Below are 18,842 nucleotides of genomic sequence, written 5' to 3' on the forward strand. Positions count from 1 at the left end.
GATCTTTTTTTTTTTTTGGCAGTGTTAGGCCTTCGTTCTGTGCGCGGGCTTTCTCTAGTTGCAGCGAGCCGGGACTACTCTTCATTGAGGTGCGCAGGCTTCTCATTGCAGTGGCTTCTCTTGTCACGGAGCATGGGCTCTAGGCATTCGGGCTTCAGTAGCTGTGGCACGTGGGCTCAGTAGTTGTGCCTCGTGGTCTCTAGAGAGCAGGCTCAGTAGTTGTGGTGCATGGGCTTAGTTGCTTCACGGCATGTGGGGTCTTCCCGGACCAGGGCTCGAACCCATGTCCCCTGCATTGGCAGGCGGATTCTTAACCACTGCGCCACCAGGGAAGCCCAAGAAAAACATCTTGACTGAGGCAAGGGGATGGATTCCCCACCTTTCCTGTGGCTAAGGGAGGAGAGCATCCTTTCCCACAGTTGTGTTAACCCCGCCCAGCCCAGCCTGGTGGACAGCACTTTTCCTCTTCATTGATGTGCTGTTTGCCTCACAATTCCTCAAGCAAAAGAAGGAGTTTCTGAGAGTATTCAGGTAATAGTGCAGGAAAACACACACCTTCCTTCTCTGCTCAGTAGCTCTCCCAATAATCAGAGATGTCCAACGATGCTCTTTGCTGCGACCCTAGTGCCTAGAGCAGGGCCTGGGTTTTTAGTACAATTTTGGTAAACAAATGACTGAATGGATTCTCAGTGTGAAATGGGCGGGAGGTGATAGAAGCTTTGGCCCAAAAGAAAGCCAAAATGGGCTGTCCCTGGGACTGCTCCTGGACCACCTGTTGTCTTATTTTTAAATCGGGAAGTGTGCAGATGCACACAGTTGGTGACCCCAAAGAACACGTGGAACATCACCGCCAGCCCAGTGGGTCGCCTTTTGCCCCCTCTCAGTGTCATCTGACCCCTCCCCCCAGCCACATTCTCATTTCTGTCGCCATCGGTTCCTTTAGCCAGTTTTAGAATTTCACACAAATGGAATCCTCCACTGTTATCAGTTCATGTTTGAAGGGATGTGTCTTAAATTGTGTGTGAGGAATACGTGGGCTCCCCTCTGGGCATGATGAGGTGGGTTGTACGAGGGAGGCTCTTTGGAACTGGAGTGCTGGCTGTTTGTTTCTTGTCGCCTGTAAATTATTCATGTTCCTCCTACTCTGAGACTTTGGAAGGAGCGCAGGCTGCTTTGGAGATGGCTCGCCCCACCACAGGCGGCTGCTCATTTGAACAGATGAGCTGTGCCGAGCGCTCAGTTTCCCTCACTTGCCGTTCTGAGCCCTTAAGCCAATTTTACTGATGTGCAGGGTGGTACCTTGTGTCCATCACTGGCTTATAGTTCCTTTTCTGCATCATTCATCCTGAAGGCAAGAGCTTGGAGTCCATGGCTGTTGGGTTTTTCAAGCTGATAGGCCTGGCGCCTGCAGAATTTCACACCCCTGAGGGCCCAGCAGTCTTTCAGTCTTGTGCCATGGACGAGTGTGTGCTAATCTTCCCTGTGCTTTGTTTGAGAAGACACCTGGAGTGCTGGGGACAGACCAGGGTGGTGCTTTATCACAGGGTGCAGGGAACTGAGGGCTCAGGAACGGGATTGACAGAGATGTGAGCTGTAGTGAGTTTAGGGAGGTGACTCCTGAGGGAGGCTGCTGGGTTGCAGCGGGGGAGACTGTCAGTGCGTTGTCACCATGTGCTGGAGCAGAGGCCAGGCCAGAGGGGAGCTGGGGCAGGGGTAAAGCAAGAAGGTGGCAGCAAATGTGGCAGTGCGGGCAGTTCCATTGAAGGGAGAGAAGGTGATGGGAGGCTTGTCCAGGAGAAGGTGCGCGGTGTGCACTGGAGGGTATTTGTGCAAAAGAGAAGATTGAAAATGTTGGAAAAGGTGGTGTTTAGGCCAGGGAGGGAGGAGATGTGGAGCTGGGCCAGGGACTGGGGTGCCCCTTAGTGGCCACCTCATTTATCTTCCCAGCGACGGATAGGAGAGCTGAAGCATGCAGCAGGACAGAGATGTCCCAGTGGACAGCAGAGCTGGGATTGACCCTGGGCATGGTGACTCCAGAATCCCTGCAGGGTCTGGGAGCACGTGGAGGGCACAGAGTCCAGAGCACAAGTGGAGGGTGGCCTAGCCTCAACAAGGAGAAAGGACCAGTTTGAACCAACAGGAGTAGAAGAAAAGAAGGAAGGGGGCTTCCCCGGTGGCGCAGTGGTTGGGGGTCCGCCTGCCAATGCAGGGGACACGGTTTCAAGCCCTGATCCGGGAGGATACCATATGTCGTGGAGCGACTGGGCCCGTGTGCCACAATTACTGAAGCCCGCGCACCTGGAGCCCGTGCTCTGCAGCGGGGGAGGCCACCGCAGTGAGAAACCTGTGCACCGCACCGAAGACCCAACGTAGCCAAAAATGAATAAATAAAATAAAATAAATTTTAAAAAAAAGAAGGAAGGGAAGGTTCTAGGGGCAATGTGGTCATGGCTGGCCTGACCACTGGCAGTCTGCTGAGGTCAAGATGGAGTCCAGAGCACTTCTCAAGCCATTAAGATGATGGGAGCAGTTTTTTAAAGTTAAGTATGGCTTGTTTGGGACTGAGAAGCAGTGCCTTTGAAGGAGGGAGAGGCCCTGTAGACATGGGGCATCAGGACACAGTCTGTAGAGGGGAGTGGTCTCCAGGAAACAGGGTTGTGTGTGGCTTTCTTCACTGGTTGAGAGTGGAGTGTGCCTTGGGGATCTTGCTGGTGCCAGGAAAGCCCTCCAAAAACTGGAACAATCCCATTCCAAGCACCCAGGTTCTGAATCCCCAGCACTTGGGAGTGGGAGGGGGATGGAAGATGCTCCTGTGATGTTGGCTTTCACTCCGTCCCTCTGACTGAGCACTCGGAGGCACTCGGGAAGTGTGGTCGGGGAGGGGATGCCTAGGTGATCAGGCACCACCCCCACCCCCCAGCCACCACGTGGACTTCAGTACAGGGACCCGAGAGGTCATTTCAGCTCAGAAGGAAGTTGAGGCTCGCAGACAGCCCACAAGGACAAGGTTTGGGGAAGGAGAAAGGATGGACTGAGAGGTGAGCTGGTGGGCCCTTCATTGTCTTGGAGAATCCGGTTTCTGTCCTTCCTGGAATTGTTCCACTCACTGACCCCTAAAGGCCAAGGACAGGATGAAGACCCAGGAAACCTGGGGAGAGCTCTCCCTGCAGGCCTGAGCTATGCCTTCTCCCGTACAGCATGTCCCTGCTTTCATAGTATCGGCGTGTCTGTGTCTTTGTAGAGAAATGTACCAAAAGGTGGCCTGTGTGGCTTCGGTGCCCGTCCACCAGCACCCCAGGCTTTAAGACAGAGGGCTGACTCGGGGGCTGTACTCTGGCTTCACCCACCGGCCTCTGTTCTCTAGTGAGTCTTCAGAATCCTTGTCTCTTAAGCCCTTAGGGTGGCCCATAGTGATAGGAGATCAGTTCTGGGCAGACAGGTGGGGTCCCCACAGGTGTCAGATGTCAGTCCCTGGCCTCTCCCGTAATGGTGGACCAGCCACACCAGCCTCCCACCTGCACCGCCGCCGCCGCCTTTACCTCGCCCTCCCTGGCACCATTCCTTTCTCTCTAGCACACGGGCGCCAGATTCTCCATTCCCCAAGCCTTCCTGCCCCCTTCTCCACTCCTGGGTTGGGCTGAGACAGATTAACACTATGACATGCTGCATTTTCCCTTAGTTAAATGCGATGTGTTTCTATTTTTAAATCAAGGCATCTAAAGAACTGGCCTTTGAAAACATGGAAGTACTTTTAGTTAGGGATGCAAGAATCCACAAATAGCTGTGTGTCTTAGAGCCCAGTGTTCTTCTTGAAAGTTGAACAGGGAACAAATCCTGCCCCTTTGGTCAAGAGCATTATCCCAAGGGTACTTGGGGTAAAATGTATAAATCCCCGCACATAAGAGATGGTCGTTTATTATGAGTCTCTCTCTTTGCTATCAAGCCTCAATTTTTTAAATGTTTTAAAATCAACTTTATTGAAGTTTATTAGACATATGACAAAATGTACCCAATGAGTTTAACATGTGTGTATATATATGTGTGTGTACATATGTATTTGTGTGTGTAGCCGTTACCATCAAGATACAAAACATTTCCATCCCCCTCAGGAAGTGCCCACTCAGCCTCCTTGCAATCAGCCCCCTGCCGCAGGTACCAGAGGTCAAGGCCTTGCTTCCTGTGGCTCCGGGTGTCCTGTGTCTGCCTGTGACCACCCAGATCCAGGCTCTGCAGCTGGTTTTGTTGGTTGCCTGCACTTGTCCTGCCAGCTCCAGAGGAGAGACTGGTGAGAGTGAGCTGACGTATCCCGTCCTGCAGCTCCTTTCTGCAGGAGCTCAGAGCACATTTGCTGTTGGTTGAGAGAAGAGTGGGGCACAGCCAGTGAGACACCTGGAGCTCTGCCAGGGATGGTGAGGGTGGGCAGGCATGTCACCCTGTTTCTCAGGCTGGCTTCAGCCCATCAAACCCCAGACAAACTACCTGGAGCTGGTTTTCCAGGGAAGAGGATGATGTGGAGTTTCCTGGTGCAGGTCAGGTATTGGACCCGAAAGTTTATTTGAAATTCATCCAGTGATTTGTGCTTTATGTTGACTTCCCAGACAGGGGCAAATCTGAGCCTGATCTTTCCTTTCTCAAAATCACCTAAGCAGCTTACCCTGTGAAAACCTGTAGGCAAAACAGATGCACTTGGTTGAGCTTTGATAACTTTCTTTGGTCACTTCTTACACACTCCAAGGCAAAGACAGATATTTTTTCTTTGAATATGAAATATTAAAATTGGCCCAAATCTGGAGTAAGCTGCCAGATCGGCCCTGGTGGGCTGGCGGCTCTTCCTCATCTCTGTGAGTCTGTGCCTCTCTCCAGCCTCCCTGACCTTCAGCCTCATCTTCCCCAGAGCACCCCCATCCCCCACCCTAGCGAGCCTGGCTCAGAGGCGGGGGCTGGGGGAGGTGGGGTGTGGACCAGCCCCACTGCAGGAGCCCCTCTCCAGTACCAGCTTGAGCCCCTGCAGATTGAGTTGCAGGCTGGAAAGTTTCTGATTCTGGAATCTACTGTGACTTCCTTCAGAAAGAATAGTTTTTATCCATTTCACCAAAGAAATGTTTACTCTCAAGATTGGGGCTGGTTTTTGTTTTCTTTTTAACAGCTTTATTGAGGTACAGTCCACCTACCATGAATTCACCCAAAGTGTACCATTCAGTGTTTTCAGTGTATTCACAGAGCTGTGCAGCCATCACCATGTTCAGTGTCAGAACATTTCAACACTCCCGGAAGAAACCTACACCCTTAGCCATCACCCTCCAAGCCTCCCAACCCCACTCCCAACCGTAGGCAACCACTAATCTGCCTTCTGTCCCTATGGATCTGCCTTTTCTGGACACTTCATGGAAATGGAATCGTAAGGTGCAGTATGTGGCCCGTTACGTCTGGCCTCTCTCACTCAGCATCACGTTTGCTGTGTTCATTCTCATCGTAGCACGTTTCGGTGCTAAATATTCACCGCATGGGTGCACACATTGTATTGGTTCAGGCATCCATTGATGGACATTTGGGTTGCTTCCACGTTGGGGCTGTTTTTTGGTGAGCTCGCAGTGGGCTCTAGCTTACACTCCTTTGCTCAATTTAGAGCAGGGGTTGTGCCCTCACTGGAGTGTTGAGCAGAACGTGTATAGGGCATCCTGTTTGGCCACTCGGATTAGGCAGGTGGTGATATATTGGGGCTTGTCCCCCAGGATTTTCCCTAAAGGCAGTTGCCACAGGGAGAGGGGGACCTCAGGAGCCTTCTCAGAAAGACTGCACTGAGGACCAGGCCTCGGCCTCAGATGGTGTGGGGTTGTCGACCGTCCCAAAGACTCGAGGTTTTGACAGGGGTTTCCTGCGTTTTCCTGCTCTTGGCCGCGAGGGAAGGAGAAGGGGCACCAACTGGCCCCGTGGTTAAGACTTAGCCCCTCGGGCAGCTTCAGACACGGCTTCTAAAGCAGTGCCCTTGTCCTCTGGTATCTACACCCTCCTCTTTAAAACCACGGAGGAGTTTGGGGGTTGTTTAACTTGGGTCCTGGACAGTATTCCTGCCCCCAGAAAGCTCCGAACCAGGCACCCAACCCTCCAGGGCTCCCGTGTGTGGCCGGTGGGCAGCCACAGCCAGCAGGGAGCATGCTGTGTTGTTCCCAGTGAGGGGTGTGCAGAGGCGGGGTGGCCACTGCAAGGTGGTCTCGTGCAGGATGGCAGAGGTACCTCCATCAGTCACCTGGGGAAGCTGCCGTCCATGCCAGAAACTCAGCCTGTGGAGAAGTCTGGAAGGTTGGTGGTTAATTTTAATTAGGAACATTTTCACGCATCCACCTGGTGTACCCGTCATTCAGTTCAATGGTTGTGAACATTTTGTCACTTTTGCTCCAGCTAAATTCAGCTCCAGAACATTCTGCGTTTCACCCCTATATGTCCAGCGTGCATCTCTTCAGGAATATGGACATTTCCTACACAACCACACTGCTGTTTTCATGCCAACAAGATTAGCAGCACCTCCGTGGGTGCTTTTAGAGGTTTTTTGTGGACTCTCTCCCTTTGTGGGGGAAAGAGGGTCACGTGTGCAGTGGGTTGTTTAGAAACCTCACAGGAAGCAGTGCTTTGTTGTGGCAGGTGTGATGTGTTGGGCCTCTTCTGCTCCTGGAACTGTACAGTCTGGGATGACCGTGAAGCCACGTCCTGGCTGTGACTGCCAGGATGTATTCTGGACAGAGATGACTCAAAAAACTCAGGAGTTGCCATTTTTGGTCGACAGTCCATTTCCCAAGAGGTGGCCGGCCTGAGGTTCCTGAGGTCACATTCACCAGAGTGTCCTGGGCACCATTGGTGGTGGGGGGTGCTGCTGAGCAGTGGACCAGCCAAGCTGTTCACAAGATGGAGCCGGACAGCATCTTGATTTCTGAAAGTGTGTCCCAGCAACAAGAAAAACACAGGCGATGTGGGAAGGTCAGATTTGCCAAGTGTGGGAGGATTTTTTTGTTGTTTTGTTGGTGTTTTGGTTTTGTTTTGTGTTTGGAGCCGAGAACTCAGCCCAGCAGCTGTGGCTGCCCTTTCTCCAGAGGCCTCTCACGTTAATGTCTGTGATGGCCTGGTCCCTGGTCCTGTCATCTGAAAACAAGGACATGGGCGGCTGTCTCTGCCCTGCCTGAGTGGGCTCTCAGAGGTCCCCTCGGAGTGACGAGTCTTCTCAAGAAGGGCGCCTGTTCGGATCCACCAGGCCACAGACAGGAGCTCACCAGCTTCTTGTCCCGATGAGCTTCCCTTCACGCTGCCAGGGGGTCACAGGAGGGGCCCCACCTGGCAGACCCCACGCGGGCAGTGTGTGCAGCGTGCAGGTGCTGGCTGAAAACACGGAGGAGGAAGAGAGAGCAGGTCCCCTCTCATCTCAGCTCTCAAGCCGTGCTGTGCAGAGGGACCTGTCAAGGTGGCATGGTCCTTACCCTGCAGGGTCTGGCGAGAGCTGGAAAGACAGAACCCAATGTGGGCACAGAGCCATGGAGCTCCTGTAGTACCTCCTCTGCCTCCCTGCCCACCCCATGTCTGCTTCAAGGTCACCATGTTTCCAGCCCCATGGACCTGACCTTTAAAGCTCCTGCCCCAGCTAGCCCGTGTCAGACTGGCTGGTGCCATGAAGGGGAAGGGGGATGGCGGCAGACCTGTCATTGCCCAGCCTACTCTTGGCTGCCCCTCAAAGGAGCCTTTCTTGCTGGACAGAGCCTACTGGGGTCATGACCAAGTCTCAGAGACTGAGCAGCTGCCCCACTGGCCCTGTGGTCAAGCCTCAGGGTGGATTCGGCCCCTGGCATGTGGCAGGTTAGGACACGGCCTTCCTGGGGACGCTCATGGAAACGACTGTGTCTCATGGGAACCAAGCAGGAGCAGAGTCAGGACAGCAGGAGGGCACTGCACTTGGGCTCCCTTTGACCTTTGGGCATTGCCTGGACTCTCACAGTGCCCATTCACAGAACTGTGGTTTCTAGAGTCAGTTTAGGTAACTTCAGGCTACCCCCTGCCCTAACCCCAATGTTTATTATGAAAAATTTCAAATATGTAGAAAAATTGAATGTGTGAACAGTAAGTTCCTATTTTATATCAACCTGCCACTTAGGTCCAACCACTAATAGCGTTTTGTCACATTTGCATTCTAAGCAGTTGAAAAATTTTTGAACTGTTTAGTTTTAAATCTCATGATACCTCACTCCAAAGTATTTCAGCGATGCATCTCCTAAGACTTTCTGCATAAGCACTGTACCCTCCACATCTAAGTCAGTTAATTACAGTTTCATGATAATTTCATCATAAATTCATCATCTACTGTCCAGCCAATATTTAAGTTTCTCAAAAATGTTGTTTGACTTTTTATTTTTCCCAGGAAGAGTTTACACATCACATTTGGTTGTAGGTCTCCTTGTCTTTTTTAGTCTATTTTTTTAAATGACATTGACTTTTTTTAATTAATAAATTTATTTATTTATTTTTTGGCTGCGTTGGGTCTTCGTTGCTGGGTGCGGGCTTTCTCTAGTTGCAGCGAGCGGGGGGCTACTATTCGTTGCAGTGTGCGGGCTTCTCATTGCGGTGGCTTCTCTTGTTGCGAAGCATGGGCTCTAGGCACATGTGTTTCAGTAGTTGTGGTTCGCGGGCTCATTAGTTGTGGTGCATGGGCTCTAGAGCGCGGGCCCTAGAGTGCAGGCTTGGTAGTTGTGGCGCATGGGCTTAAGTTGCTCCGTGGCATGTAGGATCTTCCTGGACTAGGAATCGAACCTGTGTACACTCTATTGTCAGGCAGATTTCTTAACCAGTTTGCCACCAGGGAGGTCCCTAAATGACATTGACTTTTTTTTTTTTTCCGGTACTTGGGCCTCTCACTGTTGTGGCCTCTCCCGTTGCGGAGCACAGGCTCCAGATGCGCAGGCTCAGCGGCCATGGCTCACGGTCCCAGCTGCTCCGCGGCATGTGGGATCTTCCCGGACCAGGGCACGAACCCGTGTCCCCTGCATCCGCAGGCGGATTCTCAACCACTGCGCCACCAGGGAAGCCCGACATTGACTTTTTGAAGAGACCAGGCCAGTTGTCTTGTAGAATTCTGTTCCATGTGTGTCAGATGTCCTGGTGCCCGGGTGCCAAGTGTTACCTGCAGTTGTGAAGTTAGGCCTGGAGGCTTGATTGGCTTCAGGCCCAGCATTGTAGGTGGGAACCTTGAGCACTTTGTGTATTTCTCAGGAGGCACTGGGAGGCTGGCCTCCATCCCTGGGGTACATGGGACTGCAGGATCTCAAGGGTGCGAAGTTAGGCTTTTCCTTGGCAATCGCTGAGTCCTGGGGATGCAGGTGCTTTGTCAGAGTCCACCCCTGGCCTTTCTGCCTGGACTGAATGTAGCTTCCTGATTTAATCGTTGCAACTCGTGGCCCCTGTCTTGAACTTTTGGCATGTTTTGAAGTCCTTCTGTACGCACATAGGGGAGGAGAAATGGCCCACCCCACAAGTGCCACTCTAAATCCAGCAGGTCTCTGGGGCTGCTGAGCCCTGGGTCATTTGTTGGCAGCCACTGGCCCAGGCTGGGAGGAGTCGGGGCTGGCAGGGCCGTGTGCCTCCCCAGTGGAAAAACAGTAGGTGTGAGGGAGACGTGAGAACCTCTGGGCAGAAGTAGGGCTGGTGTGGGCGCTCAGTGGGCAGTTCAGAGGGGCCAGGAGAAGAGAGAACACAGATCAGAGGTGGGCTGCCCTCTGTGGGGCTCAGGAGTATCCCATGTGAGCAGCGAGGGGACCCTGGGTCCCCATCCTCCCTGGCCTTCCTGATCCTTGGTTTCCTGCCCTGCAGGGACGGCGGAGGTGGGGGTGTGCCTGTGATGCCTAGTGCAGGGAGTGTTGTAAGGGGAGGAACACTCCATCAGGGGGATGGTGCGAGCTTTCCTGCCTTGCTTGCCTCACAGGTTATATGAGGAGGAGGAGGCAGCAGCATGGGTGGGGTGCAGCCGCCCTCCTGACACCTCCCTCCCTACAGGTGTGAATGACAGAGGTGGTGCCATCCAGCTCCCTCAGCGAGATCAGCCTGCGTCTCCTCTGCCACGATGACATAGACACCGTGAAGCACCTGTGCGGCGACTGGTTCCCCATCGAGTAAGTTGAGCAGTGTCCCCAGCTGTGGCTTGGGGGGTGGGGAGTAGCAGGGGGGATGTGCACAGAGCTGCAGGTGCCAAAGCTGAAAGGCTTGCTGTGAAGGCGCCGTGGTGTCCCAGAGTGACCTCGCCTGTCGGTGCCCGGGGCCCTGCTCCCTGACTACCACGGGGCTCTTTGCACCTTGTTGTGTTCCTAGAGATCCCCAAAAGGGCTTTGCTGAGAATCTTTAGTTACAAAGATGTTACATGCAGTGCTACTTATAATATTCAGAAAACTGAGAAGCTACTTAAGTATCTTAACAGAAAGGAATTGGTTACATACATCGGGGTATGTGTATGCAAAATTATAATGTTATTCTGCTGGAGGAAAAAAAAAAACCTGTCCTAGAGGTATATATGTTGACAAGGAGAGTTTTTTTAACACGATATTAAGTGGAAAAAAGCAGACTAGAAAGCAGTTTGTACCAAAATCCCCCTTTTATTTAAAAACACATACAAGATAAAAGTTTAGGAGGATATGTACCTCGTAGCAAATGTGTTCGGTAGTTCAGGTAAGTGGATGATTAACATCTACAAGTTTGTCTGGTTTTGCTTGTCTGTAATTCCTACATTTTTCTGTGATATGCACATAGAGCTTATAGTGAGAAAAACAGTACAAACTTTTAAAAATTAAAAATAAACAAGATCCTGCCAATCATCACATTTCCGTGAGCCTTAGCCTCAGACGTGTTTAACCTGCTGACGGCAGGAAGGGAGGGATTCCCTTATGTCCCTGATGGGAATGTGAATTGTCACCTTCTGGGGCCACGGGCTAGTGGTAGCTTCATAGGTTAGAAAATAAACGTCATCCCAGCAGTCCCACCGCTGGAAAGTAATCCAGTAAGTCCGAGGTTAGACCCCGCTGAGGGTGACCTGGGGCAGGTAGAGCCTCACCAGCCGGAGCCTCTGTGCCTCTGAGGAGCCCGACCTGCTTGCCTCTCCTTGCAGCTTCCTGGGCCTGAGGCCTCAGGTTCCAAAGATGAGGGAGAGAACTTCAGTTCCATTAGACCATGTGGTGGCAGCTCCCCTCCTGGCTGCCGCGCCACCCGGCACTACTGGGGTCAGAAAGCGGGAGTGTGATGAGGACCAGGAGAGGAGGCTGGGTGATGCTCAGGTTCTGTGGAACCTTCCAGTGGGCGGGCGGTGGCCTCTACAGTGCAGGCCCGAGTAGAGCACCTCTCTGTGTCGCCAGGAGGGTCTGAGACCCTCCTCCAGCTCTTGGTCTCATGAAAGGCATCCTGGGCTAACCCGCTGTGTCCGTTAGGAAACAAACCCATGCACCCTGCTGACCGAGCCTCCCTGGCTGAGGCTGAGTCTGCCTTTTCCTCACTGGATCACTGTTCTGTTCCCTGCTCCCCTCAGACAGCACTCGGTGAGCAGCCCCAGTGACCCTAGATACACCTTGCCCTTGAGGCCCTGTCCCTGAAACTCAAATGCCACTCTGCAGCGAACCTGGCTCTCCCCACACCACGTCTCCCAGTCTTGAAAAAGTCTCACAGAATTCTTGGAAATCACCCAAGCATCCACGGGCTGCGGGGGTCATCAGTCTTAACTCATCCACCTGCCACCCCCCAGGCACTGCTTTCGAGGGGACAGTGTCATCAGAGGTTTTTCCCCTCTTGTCTCTGTGTCTTGTAAGATCATTTTCCTATCAAATTTCCAGTCCTGTCCAGACAGATAACTGCTTTCAGAAGATGATACTCTGAGAGTGATACACTTCGGTGGAGACTGAGCGATGGGCAGACCCCTCGTCAACCCTGAATGGTGGACAGAGCAGCCTAGGGTCCCCTGTGGTTCAACTTTCTGAAGCATGACAGGGGTTGGACTTGACCTGGCTGGTTCATCTGTGTTTGTCTCCTCTTCAGGTACCCAGACTCATGGTATCGTGATATCACCTCCAACAAGAAGTTCTTTTCCCTCGCCGCAACCTACAGGGGTGCCATTGTGGGAATGATCGTAGCTGAAATAAAAAGTAGGACCAAGATACACAAGGAGGTGAGTGTATGCAGCAATGACTTGGCAGTCGGTGCCTCTGGACAGGACTGTGGGGCCTTGTGACACAGTCACGCTGCCTGCTCTTTGGCCCTTTCTCTTGGGAGCCCAGACAGCTTGTGAGATTCGTACCTGGTTGGTTTCCTTCTGTGTGTTCGTGACAGAGTCGTATATGCATTAAGTAACACAACCACAGGCTTCACAATGACAGCCGTTTTGAAGTAGGGAGGCGGGTAAACGGTACACTGGCCTTTCTGCGGGCTTCGAGTCGCAAGAGCAGGAAGGCCAATGCCAAGCCCACCTGTGTCCAGGCTAACTGTGGTGTGGAGGGTGGGGTGGGGAGTGGGGAGCCAACCCACTCCCAGCATGTGGGAACCAGTCAGTGAGCAGTGGATGGGACACAAAGGCCAAGTCGCCAAGTGTCCTTTTCAGTGGGGGAGAGAAAACCATACACATGGCCGGTCCTTCTAGTTCTTTGTGAGGTAGAAGAACATAAGAACCTTGTGCTGGTTGGATTCATGACACTCTCGGTCCAGAATTGCATCTCCGGAACCGAGAGACCCACGTGGGGCGGTGTGTCACTTGGCTTTGCCTTGGCAGTGGAGGGTGGTGGAGGGCACCACTGTCTACCCTACCCCCCACCTCTCCCTTTACTGCCAGATCACCTGGGGCTGTGTAGGATCCCTAGTTAAAACATTCACACTCTCTTGGGCTGTCTTGTCTCTTGGTGGGTGGACTGTCACGTGCTGAGGGCCCACTGAGCCGTTCCTTCTTCCCGCCATGACTTCGCTCGTCTGGCATTCCTGACCCTCCTTGTCTGGTCTACCACCCACCCCAAGAGAAGCAATTATTTTGTGTGCTGTTATATCTCTAGTTTCTTGCAGAAGGGCCCACACCCTCTCATTTCCATGGGGGTGGAGGTGACCCTCTATTGTCTTCTGTTCTGTTCCCTCTGCTCCAGTGTCCCCCCAGGTGTCATGGCGGGGAAGTTGGCAAGTGAGCTGTGTCCTGCAGTGGGACCAGGACCTCCACTGCTGACCCGACTGTTTCTGACTTTCTCTTTAGGATGGAGATATTCTAGCCTCCAGCTTCTCTGTTGACACACAGGTTGCGTACATCCTAAGCCTGGGAGTAGTGAAGGAATTCAGAAAGCACGGCATAGGTAAGAGTGGCAGAGCTCATAAACCACCACCACCAACTCGCCCCCCGCCCCCCCACCGCCCCGTTCTGACGATTGTCTCTCATAAATACCCCTCAGTCTCTTCTTCCATCCCTGTCCCTCTGTCTGGGGCCATACCTTCATCCTTCCTCCCCTTCCAACAAGACCCATGGCCCCACCCACTCCCTTGGGCTTCAGCCTATCCTCTTTCCATATAACACCAGGTCTTTCTGCCATGGCCTCCTTCCCAAATCTGACAATATCAGATTAATAACCACTCCCGAATGTCCTCATTTGGGAATAGGCACCTCTTATCGTGCCTCTTGCCACACACACAGCTTATGTCTGATCCCAAGGTATTTTTTTTTTAATATCTTTATTGGAGTATGATTGCTTTACAATGTTGTGTTAACTTCTATCGTACAACAAAGTGAATCAGCTGTAAATATACATATGTCCCCATATCCCCTCCCTCTTGAGCCTCCCTCCCATCCTTCCTATCCCACCCCTCTAGGTGGTCACAAAGCATCCAGCTGATCTCCCTGTGCTATGCAGCAGCTTCCCACTAGCCACCCATTTTACATTTGGTAGTGTATATATGTCAGTGCTACTCTCTCACTTCGTCCCAGCTTCCCCTTCCCCGCTGTGTCCTCAAGTCCGTTCTCTATGTCTGTGTCTTTATTCCTGCCCTGCCACTAGGTTCATCAGTACTGTTTTTCTAGATTCCATATATGTGCTTTAGCATATGGTATTCGTTTTTCTCTTTCTGACTTACTTCACTCTGTATGACAGAGACCCAAGGTACTCTTGATTAAGAGTAGAAAACATAATTGAAAAATAGTGCCAGCCACCATTTATCGGGTGCCTGCCACACCTGGGGTGCCGGGCTGCCCGCATGACTCCAAATTCCCATCCCACTGAGCCACAAAGCCAGTGAGTGGCAGAGTCTTCATTTGTGTCCGTTCCACATTTTCCTGGGCTCAGGTTTACACTTCATTGTCTAAAAAGATCAGTGAGTCTCTGTTGTGGGTTCAGCCCCTGGGAGGGAATTAGCAGGCTGGCATCCGTGGTCCCAGATGCCTGAGGGCCTCAGGTGACAAGCCCCATCGGGCCATGAAATGTTAGGGACTTCTATAGTGGTTGGTTATGGGAGGTCGGTCTTCGGTCCAAAAGCAGAGAGATCTGTAGAGACTTTTGCAAAGATGACTTCCTTGTCTACCTCACGCTTCCTTCCCACTTGCCCTGCGCCTCTTCCTCCGCAGGTTCCCTATTACTTGAGAGTTTAAAGGATCACATATCAACCACTGCCCAGGACCACTGCAAAGCCATCTACCTGCACGTCCTCACTACCAACAATACGGCTATAAACTTCTACGAAAACAGAGACTTCAAGCAGCATCACTATCTCCCCTATTACTATTCCATCCGAGGGGTCCTCAAAGATGGTTTCACCTATGTCCTCTACATCAACGGTGGCCACCCTCCCTGGACCATCCTATATCCTTTCTCTTTCGGGGGTGAGGTATTGTGGCTTCCTAGCAGGGCCCATGCGCCAGCTGGAGCTGTGGTTGCCTTCATATGGCATCCACAAGGCCAAGCTCACGGGACCAGATGTTGTGGGTGGGTCTGGCCGGCACATCTTGGGAAATGACAGTCTGGGTGTGGACATTGGGAAAGCAGGCCAGCTCTGGCACTCAGTGCTCACTGGACGTTAGACTGGTGTGAGGGGAGGGTGTTCAGCCTCCTGGCCCAAGATCCATCCATCCATCAAGTATTGAATGAGAGCCTCCTGTTCCAGGTGCGTGGGGGATACAACAGTGAACGAAACAGCCAGAAGGCCCTGCTCTCATGGGGCTGTGTGCTGGTGGGGGAGAAGACAAGCAAGTGAGGTGAAACGAACTGTTTGCTGTTTTTACGCACTTGGGTTCAAACCTTCTTTGCTGGGTGCGTGACCCAGAGGTGTGTCCCTGCCCTGCTTCCTCCTCTTTAACTCTCTCTGGGCATTGACAGGTTCAATGGAGGCCAGGAGACTTCCTGATAGTCATAAGGTGTTACCCCCAAAATACTGTGTGTATGTGAGAGAGAGAAGTTAAATGAATGAGTCCAGGATTTATCCATTTCACAGGGAAATAAACAAGAAAGACAAGGGCAGCCCAAAAGCCTGCAGGCCTGGCTCCTGTGAAGATGGGTCTCTGTGGGTGTCCACGGAGTCAGGACTGCTGACCCCTCCTCATCACAGGGACAGGCCCCTGCCACTCTGAGGACTGAGTGTAGGGGAGAACTAGGAACGCTTGCTCTGCCAGACCCCTCCCCCAGCACTCAGTCCTGTCCAGCCTTAGTCTTGGTGTCCAGGTGCCTGGGGCCTCACCCGGAAGGTCCCTTGTACCCAGGCTCTGCCCTGCATTATTTTGTGCAGCAGAGCCCCCTCCATCTGATGAGGCTTTCCAGCCCTGCAGAGGCTAAGCATGCTCTTGGCCTCCTGCAAGAGTGGTGTTCTGTCTGCATGCAGCCCTCATGGTCACCGTGCTGACAGTGCCACCCTGGGGCAGTTGGGCAGGCGAGTCGGAATCTTCCTTAACAGAGCTGCACGGACTACATCCAGCACCTGGGCTCTGCACTAGCAAACCTGAGCCCCTGTTCCATCCCGCACAGGATCTACCGCCAGGCCCACAGCCTGCTCTGCAGCTTCCTGCCATGGTCAAGCATCTCCACCAAGGGCGGCATCGAGTACAGCCGGACCATGTGACGCCAGCCGGGCAGTCTCTACCAGGCCCCACCCCTCGGCACCCTGTGGAAACCGCCTTCCCGGCCGTCTGACTTCTGCAGAGGGAGCCGGTGGGCACCTGCCGGGCCCGTTGGCCTGCCCCAGCTGCAGGCCCGGTGCTACGTGGGCTCGGGAGAAGAGAGTCAAGGGGCGTGCCTGGTCTCCCCCAGGTACACCAGAGGAGGGGGTGCAGAAAGGGGAGCAGAGCCCAGTCGGATGATGGTTGGGGAAATGGAGGCGGTGCTTTCAGCAATGAAAACAGGAGGCCCTGGGTGGGCATCTGCTGCTCAGGGTGCTGGGAAGCATGACCAGGGGCCGAGATATTTCCCGAACGTCTCTCAGAAACTTCAGGAGGGAAAGCAGAGCTCTTGAGCCCTGGCCAGAGCTTTATCTTTTCACTACCTGAATTACTTTTTAAAAAATAATGCATTCACATGGTTCAAAAACTGAAAAGTTACCAAAAGATCAAGCCCCTTCTACTCCTGTCCCCAGACACTCAGCTTCCCCTTCCCAGGGGTTATCAGTGCCACTCTGTCCCTGGTGGTGCTTCACTGTAGATGGCGGCTTTAACAGCAGCGGCCTTGCCCTGTGGTGGGCACCTAGATGAGAGCTCTGCTTAGACGCGGCTGCTTCTTAGCACTGTGCGGAGCTGGTCTCCCAGACCTCAGGGAATGGCAGAGCTGGAAGGCATCATGGGGACTCCAAGGTCTACCCCTTGTGCGTGGACATGGCCCAGAGCGGATTGTGACGTGGGCCAAGCCCAGGCGGCAGGGCTCCATGACCTCCTGGGCTGGCATCCCCATCGGTACTGTGGTTTGTGCTGGGACCGAAGAGAGCCAGTAGTCACTGGAAGGGACTCTGGACCTGGAGGAGGGCTCACGCTTCAGAAGCGCCAGGGGCCCAGCTTTGGGCTCCTAGGCCGGGCCCCTGGGGAGGGGAGGGAAGCAGAGCGTTTCTGCTGAAGCCTTCACCCCTGCTCCCCTCTTGTCTATCCCACAGGCTCCTCCAGCCCTCCTTCCCAATCTGGAAACCTTCACTTCTACTGAGCCCTGGCTGGACCCCCGCACGTGCTCCAGCCCCACGGGCACCTGGGGGTGGCAGCGTTCACTGTGGTCTATTTCTTCTGCTGCCTTGGGAGCAAGGGCATGGGAAAGGGCTTCCTTCCCCACGCCCCTCACCGGCCTCTTCCCGTCGGCTGCCCGATCCTTCCAGCTCCCCTCCAAAGTCGGAATAAACTTCTGGGAGGGAGGAACCCAAGTGTTACGGACAGACTTGACCCTAAAGACACAGGAGCCTCTGAACAATGAGGGATCGAAATAACGGGAAGGCCAGCCCCTGGTCCAGAACCAGCACCCAGAAGCCCAGGGGGCTGGGAGCAGCCCCGGTCTCTCCACCTGGGGCTGACACTTGCTGGGCACAGCTGGGGAGGCTTCTCACCCACACACTGAGCTCTGGGGCTTCCCTCCCCACATGTGTGGGCGGATAACGAGACAGGTGCCCACATCCCCACTAGGAGGCTGAGTCCTCCTGCGGGCTGCTTCATTCTGTCCCAAGCGATTGGAACCGCCTGTTAGTTGGTGGAGTACCATTCAGCTGAGCTGCCGCAGGGAGCCGGGCTGAGGACAGGCGCCGCTAAGGGCCTGGGGGTCCTCTCCCCCAGCCCCCCAGCCCCATGAGCAGCAGCTCCGAGGCCTGGCCAGGTGCAGACAGGACGAAGCTGAGCACCGCAATGACCAAGTGGGACCCGGCCTTTGGGGCTGGGGACAGTCACGTGCCTTGTGGTCCCTCCACCTCTGGGGCAGAGACAGTGCCTGGAAGTGTGCGCGTGGACGACACGTGCGCGTGGACAGCACGTGCTCCTGGCGTCCCTTCTGCCAAGGCCCGTAGAGCTGCTCGCTGCCTGGCCTGCCCCTCCGGAGCAGAGGGGATGGCACAGAGTCTCACACCGGACAAGAGCAAGAGATGGGAACACCCCAGGTGGGGGCTCTGTGACCATGTCCTTCCCTTCCTCAGAACTTCCCGGCCCAGGGCTCTTGCGGCCTCACCGGTGGATCCCGGGCAGGAAGGGCACTCCATCTCCCCCCACTCCCCACCTCCACTCTGACATTGTTTTCATGCTGAGGCCCAGCTGGGTGTCTTCTCTAATCTGAATCAAGATGATCATGTGATTTTTATTTCTGCCCCTCAGGGTAAGGGAAGAGTCTTCCAGAAGGTTCTGACTTGGACATTCATAATTGAGCTCAGAGGCCTTGCCCTGCCCCTCCCTTCCCACCTCCTTATCACTGCAGTGTCCAGCCCAGTGTTGAACGGATTATAGTGTTTTGTCTTATTACAAACAAATAAATAGACTTTAATTGGTCACATCCTGTCGTTGCAGGCCCTGGGCCTGTGGACCTGCCCCATGGCTGAGGGCGGCCCAGGAGCTGCTTGTCCCCTGGCAAGTCCCAGGAAGGCTTCCAGCTCAAAGGACGATTGTTTTTTACAATCATAATTGTACCTTGCCCTGCCAAGGAATGCAGCCCCGGAAGAGGTTCTAGAGCTGGTGACAGTGCAGTGGTCAGGCAGGGGCCCTGCCCAGGGCACCCCACCGCAGGAGCCTGAGCCCGGGGTGGGGGGGGTAGCGGGGGGGAGGCAGCAGGTCCCAGCCCTTGGCTGGGCAAGCCAGGGGCTAGGTCCTTTCACCAACTTTTGGAGCTTCTGGCCACCCTGGGGGCAGGGGGTCGTGCCTGTCACCCTCTTAGACAAAC

General features: G+C 53.8%; 1 protein-coding gene across 4 annotated transcripts in view; it reads left to right on the plus strand.

The window, feature by feature from the left end:
* The window catches only part of NAA60 (N-alpha-acetyltransferase 60, NatF catalytic subunit), a 41,474-nt gene extending 23,018 nt beyond the window's left edge, over nucleotides 1–18,456 (plus strand). For 3 of the 4 annotated variants that reach the window (XM_067014159.1, XM_059037116.2, XM_067014156.1), the window contains 6 exons: nucleotides 10,027–10,142; nucleotides 12,046–12,175; nucleotides 13,238–13,334; nucleotides 14,594–14,828; nucleotides 15,921–16,265; nucleotides 17,095–18,456. In XM_067014159.1, coding sequence (XP_066870260.1) covers nucleotides 10,033–10,142; nucleotides 12,046–12,175; nucleotides 13,238–13,334; nucleotides 14,594–14,828; nucleotides 15,921–16,077 — 729 coding nt within the window. In that variant the 5' untranslated portion in view covers nucleotides 10,027–10,032 and the 3' untranslated portion in view covers nucleotides 16,078–16,265; nucleotides 17,095–18,456. Of the gene's footprint in view, nucleotides 1–9,955; nucleotides 10,143–12,045; nucleotides 12,176–13,237; nucleotides 13,335–14,593; nucleotides 14,829–15,920; nucleotides 16,266–17,094 lie in introns of all 4 variants that reach the window. The other variant, XM_067014158.1, reaches the window with a different exon arrangement.
* The last annotated feature ends 386 nt before the right edge of the window (nucleotides 18,457–18,842 follow it).

This window comes from Kogia breviceps, chromosome 14 (genome assembly GCF_026419965.1).
Source record: "Kogia breviceps isolate mKogBre1 chromosome 14, mKogBre1 haplotype 1, whole genome shotgun sequence".
In the NCBI taxonomy this organism is placed as follows: Eukaryota; Metazoa; Chordata; class Mammalia; order Artiodactyla; family Physeteridae; genus Kogia; species Kogia breviceps.